This window comes from Alexandromys fortis, unplaced genomic scaffold, assembly GCF_014885135.2.
Source record: "Alexandromys fortis isolate MF-2015 unplaced genomic scaffold, M_Fortis_MF-2015_v1.1 scaffold_50, whole genome shotgun sequence".
In the NCBI taxonomy this organism is placed as follows: domain Eukaryota; kingdom Metazoa; phylum Chordata; class Mammalia; order Rodentia; family Cricetidae; genus Alexandromys; species Alexandromys fortis.
In genome coordinates, this window is record NW_026067932.1 from 11,502,656 (window position 1) to 11,521,628 (window position 18,973).

The 18,973-nt window shown below is 45.2% G+C and overlaps 1 protein-coding gene across 3 annotated transcripts in view; it reads right to left on the bottom strand.

The window, feature by feature from the left end:
- The window catches only part of Syn3 (synapsin III), a 389,669-nt gene that overhangs the window by 22,621 nt on the left and 348,075 nt on the right, over nucleotides 1-18,973 (bottom strand). For all 3 annotated transcript variants that reach the window (XM_050145613.1, XM_050145611.1, XM_050145612.1), the window contains one exon: nucleotides 1,936-2,078. In XM_050145613.1, the coding sequence (XP_050001570.1) occupies nucleotides 1,936-2,078 (143 nt within the window). The remainder of the gene's footprint in view (nucleotides 1-1,935; nucleotides 2,079-18,973) is intronic.

The following is an 18,973-nucleotide window of genomic DNA, read 5'->3' on the forward strand; positions in this document are numbered from 1 at the left end:
TATATACACACACACACACACACACACACACACACACACACACACATACACATATATACACTTATACACACACACACATATCATACTTGTTGAGGCTGGGGGAACCCTGGGTGTCATCCTCAGAAATCTATCTCCTTTGCAACAAGGTCTTTTATTGGCCGGGAGATCACCAATTAGAATAGACTTGCTGGTTCAAGGAACCCCAGAGTGTTTGGATTACAATAGCTTATGACCATACCTATTACTTTTGTGTTTTGAGAAAGGGCCTCACTATGCAACTCTGGTATCCTGGAACTTACTATGTAGACCAGGCTGGCTTCCAACTCACAGAGATCCACTTGCCCCCCAAATACTGAAATTGAAGGTGTTCACCACCACACCCAGCCTCATACCTCATACTTTTATGTGGGATCTGGAGATTGAACTCAGATTTTTGCTTGCAAACAAAATGCTTTACTCATTGAACCAATCCCACTCAGACCTATTTAAAATCGCACACACACACACACACACAAACACACACGTGTGTATGTGAGTGAGCATGGAAGCCAGAGGTCAATCTTGGTGTTGTTCATCAGGAACCATTGACCTTGGTTTTTGAGACAGAGTCTCTCACTGTGACCTGGGGCTTGCTAACTATGTTAGATTGTCTGGGTAGTGAGCCCCAAGGATTCTCCCCAAGGCTGGGATTATAATCATGCACCATCACATCTTTTTAGATGGATGCTGGGAATCGTACTCAGGTCTTTATGACCTATCTCCCTGGTCTCTACCTGGCCCTTTACACAAAGATATGTTTTTCCAATGGCAATCCAGGTAGCAAAAGGTCATGGCAGACAATGCATTCGCGAATAGGCACAGCTTTGATTGACTTGACATCTTAACAGAAGCAGGTGACAGCTTGGCTTGCCCACAGGATTCTCAGGCAAAAGCTATGCTGCACAGATAGACAGCACACGGATAGACAGACTGTCCAACTGTCCATGGCTGATCACTGCAGTTTCCTGATATGGAGCTGTGCTCACAGTCGGTGCTACATAAAACTGACTGTTGGGTCTCCCCACTGGAAGTGGGACCAGGAACAACATTCCAAAGTGAGGGGCACAGAGACCCAGACACAGGTAAGACCTCTTCCAGAGACAGCCTTTCCTCCTGCTCTAGAGTCCCACTGAAACAGATGGCTTCAGTCCCAGGTTAGCTCTTCATTTGCCGGCTCACCTTGAAGCAAATGCAGGGGGCTGCCTGTGTCACCTGGCATTCATAGCTCTTCCTTTAGAGGCAGCACCTCCACTTCTGCCCGGCCCTGATCTTGCTCAGCTTGCCTGCCTTCCTGCTTGGATTTGCCATAGTGGTTTTCTGCCTCCAACCAAAATGGAAGCGACAGATCACACTCTGAAATAAGTGCTCCAAAAAGACTCTAGTGAATTCTTCATCCATCGGCCCCGTGAGCATCAACCACGCACACTGCTATGTACACGGGGCTACCCTGAATCCCAGTGCTTCCGAAATCAGCAATTTAGCAGGATTTTGGTTTGTTTTTTACATTTCCAATTACCCATGATTTTCTAGTGAATTTACTTAAAAACAAAACATGTAGTATTCAGAAGCAGTTTTTGTTGTTTGCAACCAGAGAATTTGGCGTGACTTCCTAACGAGTCTTGTAGGTTCCAGAAAATAACAGATTGCTTTTCCATACACACCAGGCCATGCAGCTTCATACCGAAGAGAATTTCAACCCTTCAGCAAGGACTCCTTGATTTGCACAAATCTACACACACACACACACACACACACACACACACACACACACACACACACCTTTATAGAGAGGTCTATCGGGCTAAGTTGCAACAGAAGCAAAGGACAAACAAACACAGCATCATGGTAGAAGCAGGCCACTCCCACCTTCCTCCCAGTCCCTGCCCACTGACTCACATGTATGCCTTGTAGTTGGATCCAATCTTCTGTATGCGGATGTCATACTTGGAGTCGATAAAGGCTTCAGTGGTGGCATAGGTTTTGGCCATGGCCACCACACTAGTGATGTCCTGGTAGTCATGCTGGTTTTCTACTTTGATCTGTGGGGCAAGGAGGACATGTGAGTGTGGCTGCCCAGACCAGGACAAGGTGCTCCATCAAAGAGAAGGTCACCTGACTTGCAGGGACATAGACGCAGGAGGTGAACAATCCCACTACCTGCTTTCCCAAGGAACAGAAGAGGAAGGGGCCAGTTCTAGCTGGGAAGGCAGGGGCTCTTGAGAGAACAGGTGAGCTCTGAAGGGGTTCAGAATGATTAATACTTTTATTTTGTTTGGACAAAGGGTCTCCCTATTGTTGTCCTAATGTTCCCTATGTTGATTAGATTGACCTCAAATTTGTGGAGATCCTCCTGTCTCTGCCTCCTGAGTGCTGTGCTAGATTAAAGGCATACACTACCATGAATATACATTCAGAATATGTGGCTGGCTGGCGATGTGGGGTGGGGGTCATAGGGAACATTAGGGCCTCTCGGGAAGAATAGCTGGTCACCTGGTTGCTGGGGATAGGAAAGTGGGGACAATGGTTGGATGGTATCCTAGGGAACAGGTCCTGCTAGCTTTGATCAGATGCGCAGGTTTCAGGCAGAAGGTCCAGATGTCACAGAAAGAGATTGGTATTTAAAGGAGCAAGTGCCTTAATTTGTGTTTTCAGAACAATCACTCAGTTGTGTAAGGGGTTGAATGGGAAAGTGTGGTGGGCAACAGAGAAACCAGTTAGAAACACGTGGTGTGTGTGTGTGTGCCTGTGTGCATGCATGTGTTGTGTTTGCATGTATTTAGTGGATGCTCCATGTATGGTATGTTTTTGTACATTCATTGGTATTTACTGTGTTTATACCTGGTGTGTATAGAGTAGTGTGTACGAGTGTGTGTTTGGATATGTGCATGAAGTGGACAGGTTGGCTTTGTAGTTCAGAAGCTTGTGGGAGACACATGCCCTGTTTACTGGGTTGAGGCCAGGACCACAGGGTGGTGTCTTGCAGTAAGAAAGAGGTCTCAAGAGAGCTCCCTAGACCAAGGGTGGGGTACAAGGTCAAGGCTCTGTGACAGTGGCCTAAAGGCACTGCAGAAGCTAAATCCTAGAGTCTGTGGAAAACAGGGTGGAGTGCCCCTTCCAGGTGGCCACAAGGGCGCTACTTGTCTAGACTGGTCTTCTTCCTGGCTTCTTCACATTGTCAGTTGAATATTCTAACGCTGGACCAGAGGCAGGTAGAAGCCCCAGAGTGCTGAGCACAACGGCAGTCTGGATGGAACAGGGGAAAAGTGGGACTGACCCTCAGGGCTGGCTTTCCCTCGCTCTCGTCCTTTTCCTGTCGGCTGGGATGTGGCCCACCACTGGCTTCATGGATAAGAAGTGGATGATTCACATGGTGGAAGGAAACCGGCCCCTCGAAACCAGGGAGGCTCCATACCAGCCCTGGGTTCCTTTTTACCCAGTTCCATTAGGGGAAACAGAAACTTCTAGTTTGTTTTGACAATTAGACTTTATCTCAATCACAATCTAAACCTTAAAGTGCACCTGGGATTTTGTTCATATTGGGGACAAAAGAGAACCAAAAGGGAAAGTATCGATAATTATAGCTTAATCAGTGAGCCAGTATGTCAGCCCAACTTCCTGTCTGAATAGTTGGGGAGGGGGGAGTGTCACTCATCCTGCCCCCTCCAGAGCTGGCATAACTCTTTCTGGGTTCTTTCAAAAGAGTCAAATGTCCCTAGCAACAGGCTGATCTTTCTTTTCTTTTCTTTGCCTTTCTTTTTATTTCTTTTCTTTTTTCTCTTCCTTTCTTTTTGTTACAGAGGGTTCCCTAGACTGTACAATGCTGGGGTTTCAAAAATAAAAATCCTGGCCCTGCCCTGGGTCTTCTGTGCCTACCTCCCTTTAGATGCTGATTTTCTTGGGGATGGACAATGATTTTTGTTCAAAGTCATAATATTCATGTGAGGCACAGTGTAGGTGTTAAAAGGTGTTTTCTGGAATGAATGTAAGAAGCTGGAGGGAGACTAGAACTTAGAGTCGGGAGAGTATCATGGCAGTGGAAGACATCAGTGAGTCAGAGAACGAAAGAAAGTGTGCTTTGGGGGTGTACATTTTTTCCATCAGGGCTGTGTGTGTAAGCCCACAGTTGGTGCTATGAAGCATCCTCAGTCATGGTCCACATTATTCACAGAAGTCTTTTGATCGAGCCAGAGCTCACCCACACAGCTGTCTTGCTAGCCAACTTTCTCAGGGCTTTCCCATCTCTGCCTTCAAGGAGGAGCTTCTTGATGGAATTACAGGCAGGCTGCCATGCTCACCCACCACTTATGGGGGTTCTGGGGATCTGAACTCTAGTCCTCATGGTGAGAGCTTAACCATGGACCCATCTCCCCAGACCCAGACTGTACAAGTATGTCTTTTTATAAAATGAAGTCTTTCGGGTGTCTAGGCTGGATCGACCCTGTTAGAGGGTTATAGCTTCTGTAAGACATTCCTGCGGATGAAATAGAATCAGGGATTCTGGAGAGGGCTCTGGGATGGTCCTTGGGCCAGGGATGGAGGGTGTCGAGGGCCATGAGAAACACAGCTGTGGGAGGTAGAGCTGGGCCCCGAACAGGGAAACTTGGTACTCTGCCCGATTTACTGGCTGGAAGTCTCCAAGGTTTCCCAAAGATGTGATAAAAACAAGGAAGGCCCAAATGAACTGTGATGCAAGGGGACCCATGTGCTGCCCAGAGTGTGGGGCCAGACAACAACCGCGGAGATGCAGCCTCCCCTCCCCCTCTCGCCTGCACCCCTGCTCTTGTCTCCCCTCCCTGCCTCTCTCTGCCTTCTCACGTCTTCCTTCCTCACCCCATCTTTCCTCCCCTCTGAACATCTTTCTCTCCCTTTGTTATCATGCTCCATCTTCTTGTCTAATTTGTTTCTTACGGTTGCTCCTTTCACCCCGTTCTCTCTTTCCTCTTCAACTTGTCTTTCCCTCTCTCATTGTTAGGCTCCCCCTGCTCTCTGTCTTCTGTGACCCCTCTGTCCCTCCTGCACACCATCTCCACCATACTGATGCTCAGGGTTTCCCCTGCCTGTCCCTGACTGCCTGTAAAAGTGCCTTTCTTCTCTCATGTGCAAGTGTATATGTATACACATGTGCACACGTGTGTGCGTGTGAGTGTGTGCACACACACGCCGTCTTGAGGAGAAACTAGGAGGGAAAGCATCCAAAGAGAGCAAGAGGAACTGCAGAAGGGCCAGGATTCCAGTCAGACTCTTCCAGCAGGAAGTCTGAAGACCTGAAACTCCAGCACGGGACAGGAGGATGATCTCCATCCCCAAAGGATGTGCTCAGATATCTCCAATGAGTTTGGGGCTTGTGATGGTCCTGGCAGCTACTCCTTCTTCAAGAGCCTCTATCTTGTTTTACTATGTTTTGGCTTAAGAATGAATGAATGGTCCAAGTGGGTGGTCTTGACCTCTGCCTGTGTCTGCTCTTCATCTATGTGAAGATGATGACGGAGACGGATTGTGGTGCTGAGGGTTACAGGCTAAAAAAAAAGTTAACTCAGCAAAAAAAAAAAAAAAAAAAAAAACCCAACCTAGAAAAGCAGTGATTCCCATGGTTACTTGAAATAATCCTGTGTGTAAGCCACCATGTGATATATTGTTGAGTCACTTCATTGTCAGTTTTTAGAGATGCTTCCTCCATTTGACTCATTTTACTTTTTAATTATGTGGTCATACGAATGAGTAAGTCTAATCACCATCCAATCCTCAGGAGTTTGCCTTTGGCCGTTTGCTTAGAGTAACGCGGTGTGTTGAATAGGAAGTGTCCTCCCTACAAGCGCGTGTGTTTGCACCCTCAGTCTCCAGCTTAAGGAGGTTGTAAAGCCTTCTGGATATGCAAATTAGCTGGCTGACATGAGGCTGCCGTGGTCCAGGAACACAGTAGATGCTATTTAAATATGTAAACATATTTTTGTAGGGGTGGGACTAGAAAGTTTACAGCCAGTCCCCATGTGACCTGAGATCCCTACTCCCTAGTCCATTACTGAGAAGCTAGAGCAACAAGACCAACAAATACATATACATATTTAAATAACATTTACTGTGATCTTGGACCTCTGCAATGAGCCTCAGCTTTCATGATCCTACACAGCAAAGAGGTGAAATGGGATCTGGATAAGTGTGGGGGAGGGAGGTAATCTTGCCACTGAAGGAATGATGGTAGAAAATGAAGTGTTTACCTATGGTTCTATACCAGCAAAACCCCTCAACAACTATCCAATTAAAGTAAACCAACTTCTATTGAGCCCCTAGAATGTGGTAGGCCTTATGCTAGGGAAGTCCTTGGACAATTATTATAATTTAATTAAAAATCATAAACTTCTTACAACGTAGTTACTATCTCAGATAAGAATTAAGAAAAGCAAAGTTCAGAGAAGTAACTTAAGGAGTGGCTGAAAACCGGTCTGAGAAAGGTCCACCAAGATCAAGAGTGACGTAGAGCTGAGAGCAACGGTTAACAGAATGAGTTGGGAAGATGGATGAGAACACAGGAGCTAAACACTGACTGGGAAAGTGCAAAACTGTCCTCTGGAACTGGAATAGCCAGTCATCCAAGTCCAAGGAGAGATGTGGACTTTCAGGATTTCATTATCTAGAATTATCTAGAGGCATGTAGCTCCATATGCATCTCAGCAGGACAAATACTGGGTTAAGCTGCATTAGTAGAGGCAAGGCAGTTAACAGGTATCAAGTCCCATAGATAAGAACAGCCAGGCTCCTGCCTCTCTTGTACACCCATACTTCAGACCAGTACCTCTTGTCATAAACACTGTTATACCCTCTTAGCTAAGGGTTTTGAGTCCTAATTTTACCCAACTGTAGCTTGAAAATATTTGGCCGAAAATTCTGTTCCTACTAAATACATAAAACCTTTTTTGTCATTATTATTTAAACAACAACAATGATTTACAAAGTATATATATCATCTTATATATGATAAGTAGAAGTGGTTAAAAGTATGCAGGGGTGTATAAATGTGTGTGCTATGTGCCAGCATAAAAATATTTTACTAATGTCTTAGTCTTTATTCCTACTGATAAAATGCCCTGGCAGAGGCAACTTAAGGGAGAAAGGGTTACCTCTGGCTCACGGTTCAAGGTACACAGTCCTGAGAAAGCAGCTGCTCAGGTCATGTCCATAGCCATACCTAGACAGCAATGGGCGCCTCTTAGCGCTTAGCTTGCTTTCTCCTTACAGTTCAGGGTTCACTGAAGAGGGAATAACTCCACCCACCCTTAAGAAAGGGCTTCCCACATCAATAAACTTAATGGAAATAGCCCACCCGGCCATGCCCAGATGTCCATCTTCCTGCGACCCTAGACTCTGTCAAGTTGACAGCATTAGGGGGCTGGAGAGATGGCTCAGTGGTTAAGAGCATTGCCTGCTCTTCCAAAGGTCCTGAGTTCAATTCCCGGCAACCACATGGTGGGCTCACAACCATCTATAATGAGGTCTGGTGCCCTCTTCTGGCCTGCATGCATACACACAGACAGAATATTGTATACATAATAAATAAATAAATATTAAAAAAAAAGTTGACAGCATTAACCATCACGATGAAGAATGTGAGGAGCTGTGAATTTGGTGTCTTTTGCGACAGAACCAATCCCTCATGGGTTCTTGCAAATACTATGTGTGTGTGTGTGTTAATTTAGTCATTAAACAATCAGTTAAGTCCCTATTGTTCTCCCTGAATGGTTACAGATGTTTATAGCTATCAACTGAATCACAAATTTCACCAAAGACCCCTGTGTTAAAGGTTTCCTCCTCAGCCTAGGGTGCTATTGGGAGGTGGTAGGACCTTTATAACGTGGCCTAGTGGGAGGACTTTAGGTCACTGTGGTGTGTCATGGAAAGGATATTGGAATCCCAGCTCCTTCATTTCCCTGTTTGTTTCCTGATCACCACCAGGTGAGTAGCTTTCTCTCGCACCCTCCTACCACAATGCACTGCTTCACTACAAGCCCAAACAGCCAAGGCCTGAAACATCCACAACTGTGAGGCAGAATGGCCTTTGCTCTTTTAAAGTTGATTATCTCAGGAATTTTTTTTTGATAGTAACAGGAGGCTGACACACAGTTGTTTAAGCCAACAAACTGTTAGTGGCGTGATAGAAAACGGGGAGAGGATGTTGTGGAGTAAGATAAAGCAGGGTGCGGTGGATGAGGGATGGATGCTGGGTGAGAAGAGGAACCACCCAGATGATGGATGAAGTCAAGTTTGAACAGAGGTCTGAGCGAAGTGTGTGTGCGTGCGTGTGTGTGGTGAGCCATGCAGGCTAGGAACTGAGCACTTGTTTGTACAGATGCATTCCCGATGGAGGGAGGGGCACAGAGAATATGCTGAGTGGTTCTGGGGTCCATGGAGTTTAAGACGTTTTAAGGCACTAAAATGATCTAGAGGCAGCTTACATTTGGAGGACGTTAAAGAAGAAAATGCCATCTGCCTTGCTGCCTAATCAATAATTGGCACAAGGACATGGTTCATAAATATTTGTTTAACTTGAACAACAGCAATTTAACAGAGCAGAAACTGTATGTCCTTGGTGGAAGGTATGTAACAAATTCTTAAAAAATGAATAAGGAATCTGTGTATGTATATAGATGGATATTTAATGACTACATTGTGGGAATGATAATGGAAATGCTATTTGAAAAGCTCCAAGATGACAATAATGTCAGCATTATTAGGAGTAGAGATCCTCCCTTCCCCTCACTACCTCCTGCTATCCCTCCCTCTTTTCCTCTCCCCCCTCCTTCCTCCTTCTTTTCCTGCTCCCATGTCTGCCAAGTGCTACACCTCCCAGTTATATCCCTAACCCTAAGTGAAAAAGAAATACAATTTGAAAAACATAGAAATTAAATTAAATCTCTCTTATCTAAAATTTGAATTGAAAATGTCAGTGTAGATTTATGTTCTACTTTTTCCTATGCCCTCGAAAAGACCTAGAAGAAGTAGCCAGCAAAATAGCAACAAACATGCTTAGCATTTTGATGATGGTCCTTAGAAAAATGTTGTTATCTTGAAAGGAGCCACGGCTGACCCCAGGATTTAGGTAAAAATATGTGGTGAGCCGGAAGCATCTCATCATGGCAAGCAGAAAGAAGCAGTCAAATCAAGATCATGAGTCTTCCTGAACAATTTCTAGAAACCAAAAATGGATCATTTGAGTGCCAAAAAAATAACAAAATTCAACAGATTTAAATACATCGAATTGTTAAAAAATCCATGACTTAAAAATAAGTGATGGTTACCTTTGGAGTTAACTAAGACACATCATTATTCTGAAAACTGGGCTAGTAAAAGGATGAAGAAATCGTTTTTTCTGATACTACATGGAGGGGTGGGGACCAAGGAGAGCATCCTTTGGCAAAGCCTAGCAACAGTGCACCAGGGCAACAGTGGTAGATGCCCAGACTGTTCAGGAAGGATTTCTGGAAACGTCCTAAGGTTTGGGGCATGAAGACAAAACCTGAACTCACAGGTCAGCTTCACAAGAGAGAGAACTCCTCAGACAGGGCTGTGTCTCAGGTACCATGCGAGATAATGTCCTTACCCACTCAAGGAGTGTACTCTTTTCATCTCAGAACCTGACTTGCATGGCATCTCGGGATCTACCTGCCCAGCTCCCAGGGAAGACAGTGACATCTTCATGGGATGCTACCAGCTAAACTTGGAATGTAGGAAATGCTATAGAAAAAGTACCCATTTTCCAACCAATAACTAAATGACATAGAAAAAAAAACCCAGTAAGAACAGAAGAAGAGGGGCTGGTATAGTCATGCTAGCTGTGAGAATTCAGGCTTTGTTTGGCTACAGCCAGAACAAGTGGGCTACAAACATGGTGGTGCATGCCTGTCATCCCAGTACTTGGAAGGCTGAGGAAGAATTAAGGCCAAACTGGGCTGCACAGTGAGTACCAGGTCAGTTAGGGTTACATAGCAAGACTTATTTAAAACAACAACAATCACAAAATTGGCCAAACAAAAGATCCAAATGAAAAGGGGAGCTTTTGAACACTCACTGTATGTTAAGATTGTGGATTATTAGGTTTTAGGTGGAATAGTGGCATTCGGCGATGTTACAGCAAAAAGGAGCCTTTATGTGTTAAAAATACATTCAGAGCTATTTCTGGTAAAATGACATGCTATCTGGGATTTGCTTTGAAACAATCCAGAGAACCATAGACACAGAAAGAGGAAGGGTGGCTGCCAGGACCGAGGCGATGGGGGGGGCGGGGTTGGTAGTGACTTCTGATGGGGAAGGAGCATGAACATAGAGTTCAAGGGTGCTCACGGCTCTCCGTTGAGCAAACACCAAGACCAAAGTAACTCCAGTGAATCACATACTTCAGAAGGAGGAATTGTATGAGAAACAGATCTTGGGTTTTAAAAATGAAAAAGTATCTAATGTTTGAGAGGAAATGAGGGTGTGTCTGTGAAGCAAAATTGACCATGAAAGGATTCTGGTGGAAGCCGAAGACTGATTATTTTCTCCTCTTCTGTGCGTGCTTGAGAACTTCTATAATAAAAATTTAAGAACAAGTAGGACGGAAAGAAGACAAAAGAGGCGAGGATATAAAATTATAGTCAGAAGGAGGTTAAAAGGGCAAATGGCCAAGTCTGGCAGAGGGTGTGGGCCCTTCTTTGTGAGTGGCAAACAACAGTAAAAAAAGCAACTTGGGTCAAGCATGATCCAGTTCATCTAGAACGTCTAGAGGAATCACAGCCATTCCTGCAACACAAGCAAAACGGCATCCTTCCACGTTTTCCCTGGGGAAGAGGCAGCCGTGACTACCACCCAGGGGTTCTCCAGTGACTGCAGTCTTACACTGCAGACACCTCTGGTCCCCCTCTGTTCCAGTTGCAATAACAGAACCTTGCGTATTATGGTCCAAAACAGGGCTGGCGTGGCTGGTTCTGGTGAGGGCTTGCAGTTCCTTGCCTTCTTGCTGGGTTCTCACAGGAAGAGAGTGGGAACAGGCTCTCTCCAGTGGCTCCTCTTAAAGGAATATTAAACTCAGTAGGAAGGTCCTATCCTTCTACACTCAAGCAAACCTCTCAAAGGCCCCATCTTGCAGATACTATTATGTAGAGTCTACAGTTTCAGCGTGAGTCTGTTTGTGCATGCATGTGTGCATGTGTGTGTGCATGTATATGTGTATGAGTGTTTTTGTGTTTGTCTGTGTCTCTGTGTGTGTACATGCATGTGTTCATCAGTGTGGAGGTACACAGAGGCTAGAAGACAGCTTCAGATATCCTTCCTCAACCTTGTTATTTTGAGAAGGAGTCTTTTTCTCTGGAACTCACCAGGTAGGTTGAGCTGGCTGGCCAGAGTTCCAGGGATCTGTCTGTCTCTAGATCTTCCCAGTGCTGAGGTCACAAACAGGCACTACCATACTTCACTTATTTATTATTATTTGTTAATGTGGGTCCTGGGGATTGAACTCAGATCCTCATGCTTGCAAAGCAAGCCCTTTGCTGACAGGGCTATCTTGCAGCTCAACGTGAGCTTTCTTTTTCCACGGCTCGTTCCAAAGCATCTCATATCCTCCTGTCTTTTCCTTAAAGCACCACTCAGGGAAAGCTGCTTTTAAGTTATCAAGGGAATGGAATTTTGTAACCACTTTGATCCACCTTTCATAAGGTGCACTTCTGTAGTTGAAAATATATTACACATATATGATTGAACAAGGGCTACAATAGAAAAGAAAATCTGGAAAAAGATAAAGGTCTCATCCAATGAGCCCAAAGAAGTCACCTGCTGGTAAGACTTCTTTGCACTTCACTGGAAATAGAATATGAATATGCTCACTCAAGGAGATGAAAAGTGGGTCCCTCCCATCTCGGAGCTGAGCAGAGGAGACAAAGGTATCACATCCCAGTGTGTGCTGGGACAGAGAGGGCTGTGTACCAAACAAGTACGTGGACAAGATGGCTCTGGAAGTGGGAGAGAAAAGACTACGCAGAGAACAAGGTGTGCTGCTGCTCAACCCCACGGTTGCTGAGTTGCTGAGCGCTTCAGTGGGACCCCAGCAGAACTAAGGAACTCTGTGCTATGGGATGGGGCTTGATGAACTGGTGTGGATCCCTCCAGGCCATCTGCAGAGGAGCACTGGAGCCACTGGAAGTGGCCAGAATCACCGTGTATCTAGGCTCAAAAGGCAAAGCTCACATATTTTGATGGTGTCCTCCCAATGGCTCATAGGTGGGCAGCCTGGTCCTCACTGTGCTACTAGGAAGGTATATGAGATGTGCAGCCTAGGAGGGGATGATTGGCTCACTAGAGGAGATGCCCTGAAAGGGTTGTGGTGGTCAAGTGACCCGTGAACCAAAGGTCAGCATCTGGAGATGAGACTCTGCGGGACTGTTCCTTCAGATTCTGTAGGCAGGGGTTAATGCCCTTCTTTTGTGACTCTGGTTGGCTCTGGAAAGAACAGCAGGGGCAGCTCCCTGCTCCCTAGCCATGAATTCCTCCCATCAGGAGTCATCAGCTCAGTATATGGCTTTTGAAGCCTTAGGCTTGCAGGGACTTTTTATTTTAAACAAATTACCTAGCTACAGATATTTTGTACTGCAGTTGAGAAATGGATTCAGAGGTTGATCTCTGCCCTCCACATGTATGTGCACCTATACATACATGAATATGTACAGTCTCTCCCTTCTTCCTGTTACATAGATTCCATGTAACATTACTGTCAGCCTATACTCATACTTTAGCTCAGAATCAGTCCTTGAGCTTAGAAGACCCCAAAGATACAAAGCTAGGAGAGACATACAGGAGTTATAAAAGCCCTAAGTCAACGATTCCCAAACTTTCTGGGTGTGTCTTAACCAATTTAGGCAGTTTTAAAAAAGCATTCTTTAACCAAAAGATACCAGTTTAATTTATGAAGGGATTAAAGCTAAGTAGTTTAAAAATTACTTATATCTTGACCACTTCGTAACTATTCCAAGAAATCCCAATGAACATTGTGTTTCATTTCTGAAGATCTTGCAATTGCTAACTTTTTCTACTAGACCATGGTCTGCACATCCATGACACAACACAGTATGCCCAATAAATATTTACTGTTGAAGAGAAGGAAGAAAGGAAGGAAGGAGGGAGGGAGGAGAGAAGAAAGGACTAAATTGATGCCTTTCCTTTCTGGGGGGTGGGAGAGTTAGGAACATAAGAGAGGAGAAATTCTTCTCCCCTTCTAAAAAGGTTACTGAAGGCTGGGACTTTGTGGGGTGGATCCGAGAAGGCTTCATAAAGGACTTGGGACTGGAAGATAGTATGTGTTCTCATGCTGTGAAGGAAAACCATCTCCCACAACCTCACATGTTTATTTGAACACTTATTCCTCAGCTGGTGGCACTGTTTTGGGGGGAGTCTCAGAAATTTTAGGAGATGGAGCCTAGATGGAGGATGTGGAACACCTGGCTCCTCCTCTGAGCTCTCTCTGTTTCTTGACCCACTGAGATGTAACCGTGCTTTGAGCTCCACTGCTAGGGACTGAGCCTCAGCTGCCAAGCCTTTTCCACTGCGTGGTTTGAAGGAGAATGGCTCCTACAGGCTCATGTTATTGGAATGCTTGGTCCTCAGGGAGCAGAACTGTTGGAAAGGTTTAGGAGGCAGGGCCTTGTTGCAGAAGGCGTGGCCTTGTTGCAGGAGGTGTGTCACTGGGGATGGGGTTTGAGGACTCAGAGGGATATAAGCTCTCAGCCCTGTTCTTGCATTTCTGCCACCATGCTTCCCACCATGATGACCACGGATTAACCTTTTGAAACCATCAGCCCGCTCTCGATGAAATGCTTTCTTTTATAAGAGCTGCCTTGGTCATGGTGTCTCTTCACAGTAATAGAATGGTAACTAAGACACCCACCATGACTGGGTGGTGGGGCAATTAACAGTGAGCTATGGCAAACCCATCCTCCTACAATGATTGGGGATAACTAAACTGAGCTAAAATAAACTCTCTTCCTGTAAGTTGCTTCTGTCAAACATTTTGTCACAGTAAGGGAAAAGGTAACTCAGAAAATCCTGGTGGAACTGTGAAAGGGCCATGTTGTCCTTCACACTTCACAGACAAGGCCCAGACAAGAAAAGGGCTTATTTGAGGTCATACAGCTTGAATTCAGAGCCCTGTGACCTGCCTTCTATACTAGGACTCTAGCATGAACCAGGTTATCAAAGGCAACTTTTCTCCTTCTTATCCCTCCCCCATTTACTCATCTGGCTCTTTTGCATGCTGCACTAGCAGATAGGTTTAATGTTAGCACGGTGTTAGTATCTGAGAGCTTCATGGGGCAGGTGCCCAGTCTCTTCCTGGAAGGACCTAGGAGGTCAAACTCTGCCAGCCAAACTCCTCTGCCAAAGCATCCTCCAGCTGGAATCGCAGCCCCGATGACTCAACTCAAGGGCCCCTTGGCCAAGGCAGCCTGTGCCAGAGGACCCCAGCGTGGCTGAAGATCACCGCTGACTCATAGGGCAGGCTGCCACCATCCAAATCACCCACTCCACCTCTGGCTGGAGAGGAAGGCTGGGGAAACTGGGGTGGGACCCTGGGCTGGGGCATGTGACTCAGCCTCTGTATAAATAATAATAATGACAATGGTCATAATAACACCAATGATGGATGATGTGCTTGATGAGTGCTTTTCATGTGCCAGGCACAGTCTACAAGCCGTATAGTAATTCATTTCGTCTCTGTAAGAACTCCATGCGATTACTACAATCATTCCCATTTCGTACATTAAAAACTGTGTCCCAGCAAGGATGTTACCAGCTAAAGGACTCAGAGTTGGCACACATAAGCACTGACATTCCAACTGAAGTCTGTCTGACTCTAAAGGCCTAGTTATTCACTGAACAAATATTTATGGAGCCCCAGTTGCGAGCCAGGTATTATTATAGGAACTGGGGGTGCAGAAGTGGGGCTGGGTGGGATGACCATCCATAAATAAATACACAGTAGTTAGGTGGAGATGAGCGTGGATTGGGTTGAGGTGAGTCAGAATGGGGTTATTTCATATGGAACTTGTCGGAGAACTCTCTAGTAAAGAGACAATAAGTCTTTGTATTGGGGAATTGAGTCCATTGCTAATAAGAGATATAAATGACTGATGATTGTTAATTTCCGTTATTTTGTTGTTGTTGTTGTTGGCGGTGGTGTGTACTTCCCTTCTTTTAGTTTTGCTGGTGGGAGATTATTTATTTCCTGTGTTTTCATAACTTGTGTAACCAAGCAAGATTTCCAGTGGTAGTACTGAAACATCAACCCAGCCACAAAATCTTCAACCTACAATTTGACTTGCCTGCAAGACGTGCTGGGGTAATGGTAGCACAGAACCTGTGGGGGTGGCTAACCAATGACTGATCCATCTAGTGGAAACCGACAAGCTCTTCATTATGGTGAAAAGGATGACTTTGGTGTGAGAAGGCTAAATCAAGTGCCGAAGAGGGGGGGAATAGGTTAGAAAGCCGGCTTAGTAATACAGTGAGAGACGACAGGGGCTTGAGCACGGCCGGCCCTGGCACTATTGTGAAGGGGACCCAGAAGGGATTTGCTGATGGGCAGAAGGTGCGGCATGATACAAAGGCAGGTGTGAAGGATGATGCTACGTTTGGAGCTGGGGCAACCGGAAGGACAGATTTCCTCTCCCTCCCTTGGCTCTACTCCAGTGAGACAGGCCGTGGGAAGTACAGGTTTGGGGGAGAAGCCAAGTAAGCGCTTGTTTTTTTTTTTTTTTCTTTTTTAACTGTTGAGGTCTGTATGACCAGCTCTGTGGGAGAATCCATATTCTTCCAGGTCTTTTGGTCCTGGTAGATATGGATGAATGGAACCCATGTAGCTTACAATGTTGACATCAGCCAGCATAGCATGGAGGAAGTGTTCCACAGTGAAGGTGTTCCTAAAGCCAGTGAGCTGAGATCAAATGAGAGTAGAGCCTCAGTGACTTCCCCAGGCCTGAGAGCCCCAAGCTAGTTTCAGATGGAATTTCCTTTTTATTTTCTTTTCTCACCTCTTCCTATCCACAGTGGCCTAGAACTCACTATTTAAGTTCAGGCTGGCTTCTAACTAATGGAAATCATCCTGCCTCAGACTGTGCTGGAATTAATGACATGAAGTCACCACATACCCAGTCTGGGATGATATTTCTTAGAGCCCAAGTAATCTTGTTTCTTGTAGTCAAAATAATTGATCTAGGATGAGTGAATTCACTGGTTACTGGCTGTCAGGCCAGCTTTGCTGGCTTGAGAGTGTTCTAGTTGAAGTTTCTGTCTGCAGCAGAATGTTTCACTCTGGGGGAACTTGAGTACCCCAAGTCCTTTTCTTTGGGAGCTCAGCGCCTTTGGGTTGGGGAGGAGCCTTTGAGTGAGAGAAGAGATAACCAAGAAAATCTTATTTCCAAATTCTTGCAGCCTCATTCATTGTGAGAGGACACTCACTTGCCTGCTACTTAATCTCACACACACCCAGAGGGGGAGCATTATTTTATTGATTGGAGGAACTAAAGGAGAAACAGCCGAGCACAGTTCAATCTAGTCTTCTACTCTTTCCTTTGGTATCTATCTTTCCCAAGGAGACCATGATATCTGTTTTCTTCCTCAGATTGACCTTGGGAAGATGAAGGCTGACATTGGCCAGGCAGAATACCATAATTATGGTAAAATGGAAAGTTACAGGTAAAGAGACAACACTGTCATGGGCTATCTAGGTTTTTCTATAAAAAGTAGATTTTACTTTTAGTCTTTGTAACTACCCTAACATTCGCACAACTAAGTTCCTGTTGCAATGTGCTGCCAAGCTTAGCTGACCTCAAACTCATTCTAGTCCTTCCTGTAGGTAATGGATGGAATCTGACCGCTTTGACACCTAGGGCAAATTGTTACTTGATATAGCCTACCTACTTAACATCTCTACTGACACATTTGTTGAATGTATTGATCTATGATTTTCTTTATTCTGTGGCTACACTTCATATAACCCCTTCCAGAGTGGAACAAACCACTCAGGGTTAGTTGAATTCATATTCTCGGGTCATCCTCATTTATATTTGCTTTGGATGACATGTTTCCTTTAAGTCAGACAATTTGGGCACCCAACATGGGAACCAAACAACATTCATGCACATAAAAGGAGTTTCTGCGATCAAACCCAGATAATAGCAGAAGCTCATTTTGTTTCCTGAACACAATGCCCTCTCAGTGGACGCTGGCGGCTGTTTTCTGTGTCCTAACCTTCCCTTTATTTGGTTGCTGGTCCTTGAGTTTATGGGGGTGGCTGTTGTTATCCAAATATCCTTTTGTTTCCAAACATTTACCAGAATCTTCGTTTGCCACCTAAAATTCCTTTTCCTGTTTCCTTCTCTTGTTTATTACAACATTGTCCATTTTAGCACAGAAATTCCGTGAGTGCCTGCTCATAAAGACACTGACAGTAAGAGGCCTTCGTTTCCTCCAGATCAAGAGAGTATGAAAAAGCATGATTAGATGACCAAATACTTCTTTGTATTTTGTGGGACAGCTGGAGCATGTTTATATTAGGTCTTCCCTGGAAGTTTGGTAGAATTCAGACGTGAACCTTGGAGTGTAAAATGGTATATTCACCATGAAAAGCAGTTTGTATGTACATATATACAACACAAACATTATGTTCTTTTTAATCTTTTCTGACCCTAATATTTGTTAGAGTCAGGATGAAAATGTCATGGTAACAGCACTGTCAGAATTTAATTCAAATTCAACAAGAAGAGGAAGACTTGAAGGAATCCCTCCTTCCGCTGTGTGAGTTCTAGGGATTGAACTTGGTTTTCAGGCTTGGTGACTGGGGCCTATACTAGCTGAGTTATCTTGCTAGCCCAAGTAATTGCCTTTAAATGCCTTTTTCCAGTGTGAGATCTCTTGGCCCTATTATCTAGCAAAGAGAAATGGCCCATTTCTGTTGATAGGACATTTCCCTCTAGCTACTAATTCCATTTGTCTTCCTAAAAGACTGTGCACTATGCGCAACACCCTGGCCTGGCACAGCTTCTCTGACCCTACCTGGAATCTGTTTCCTATCCTTTCCCACTGCTCCCCTGTGACCACTCCTCTTCTTAGGCCAGGAGGACAGCGGGCTCCGTGAATGGCTAGGTTGTTCCTTCCTCAAAGCTATCCTGGTTCAAACTCCCCTGTAGTCTGAGAACCTGACCTTTGACAAGGAATCACGTGCAGATTGGAGAGGCATCATTCATCCCTGAAATAAGCCCTCTGGGAAGGACCAGGTTCTCTTCTAGCCCCTGCCTGTCTGTCAGGTCTGGCGTGGGAGTGCCTGGCACTGGACCGACTCTGCTCCTTTCCAAGCCTTATTCACTCTGTTTCACATCCCTCCCTATCTTGCCTGATGGGTGGGAGAACAAAGGTGACTCAGCGCCTCTTAGGCTGAATTCGGCTTGTTTGCAATAAAAACAGAAACAAGCAGAAGGTGGCAAAAACTGGGCTGTGTTTCATTTAGAACTTTTCGTCGCCCCAGGTTACACCTCAAGGTGGCTTCCCCGGGCCATCAACTTGGGCTTTCCAGGAAAGGTCACAGGACCCTCCAGAATGAGAAAATAAACATTCACAGCTAGAGGGCCCCTGGAAGGTGTGGGTCTCTCACACCCTGGACTCTTAAAGCTAATCATAGCAGTTTAGGTGAGAAAAGTAAATCAAGAAGGTAACTATCAAATACCTAGATCTGCAAGAACCTGACTTGATTACAAACACTAAAAAGAACCCAAAGAAAAACATATAGGCATCCTCCGGAATATTAACCTTCATCAGGCGATGAAAGGAGACAGAGACAGAGACCCACATTGGAGCACCGGACTGAAATCTCAAGGTCCAAATCAGGAGCAGAAGGAGAGAGAGCACGAGCAAGGAACTCAGGACC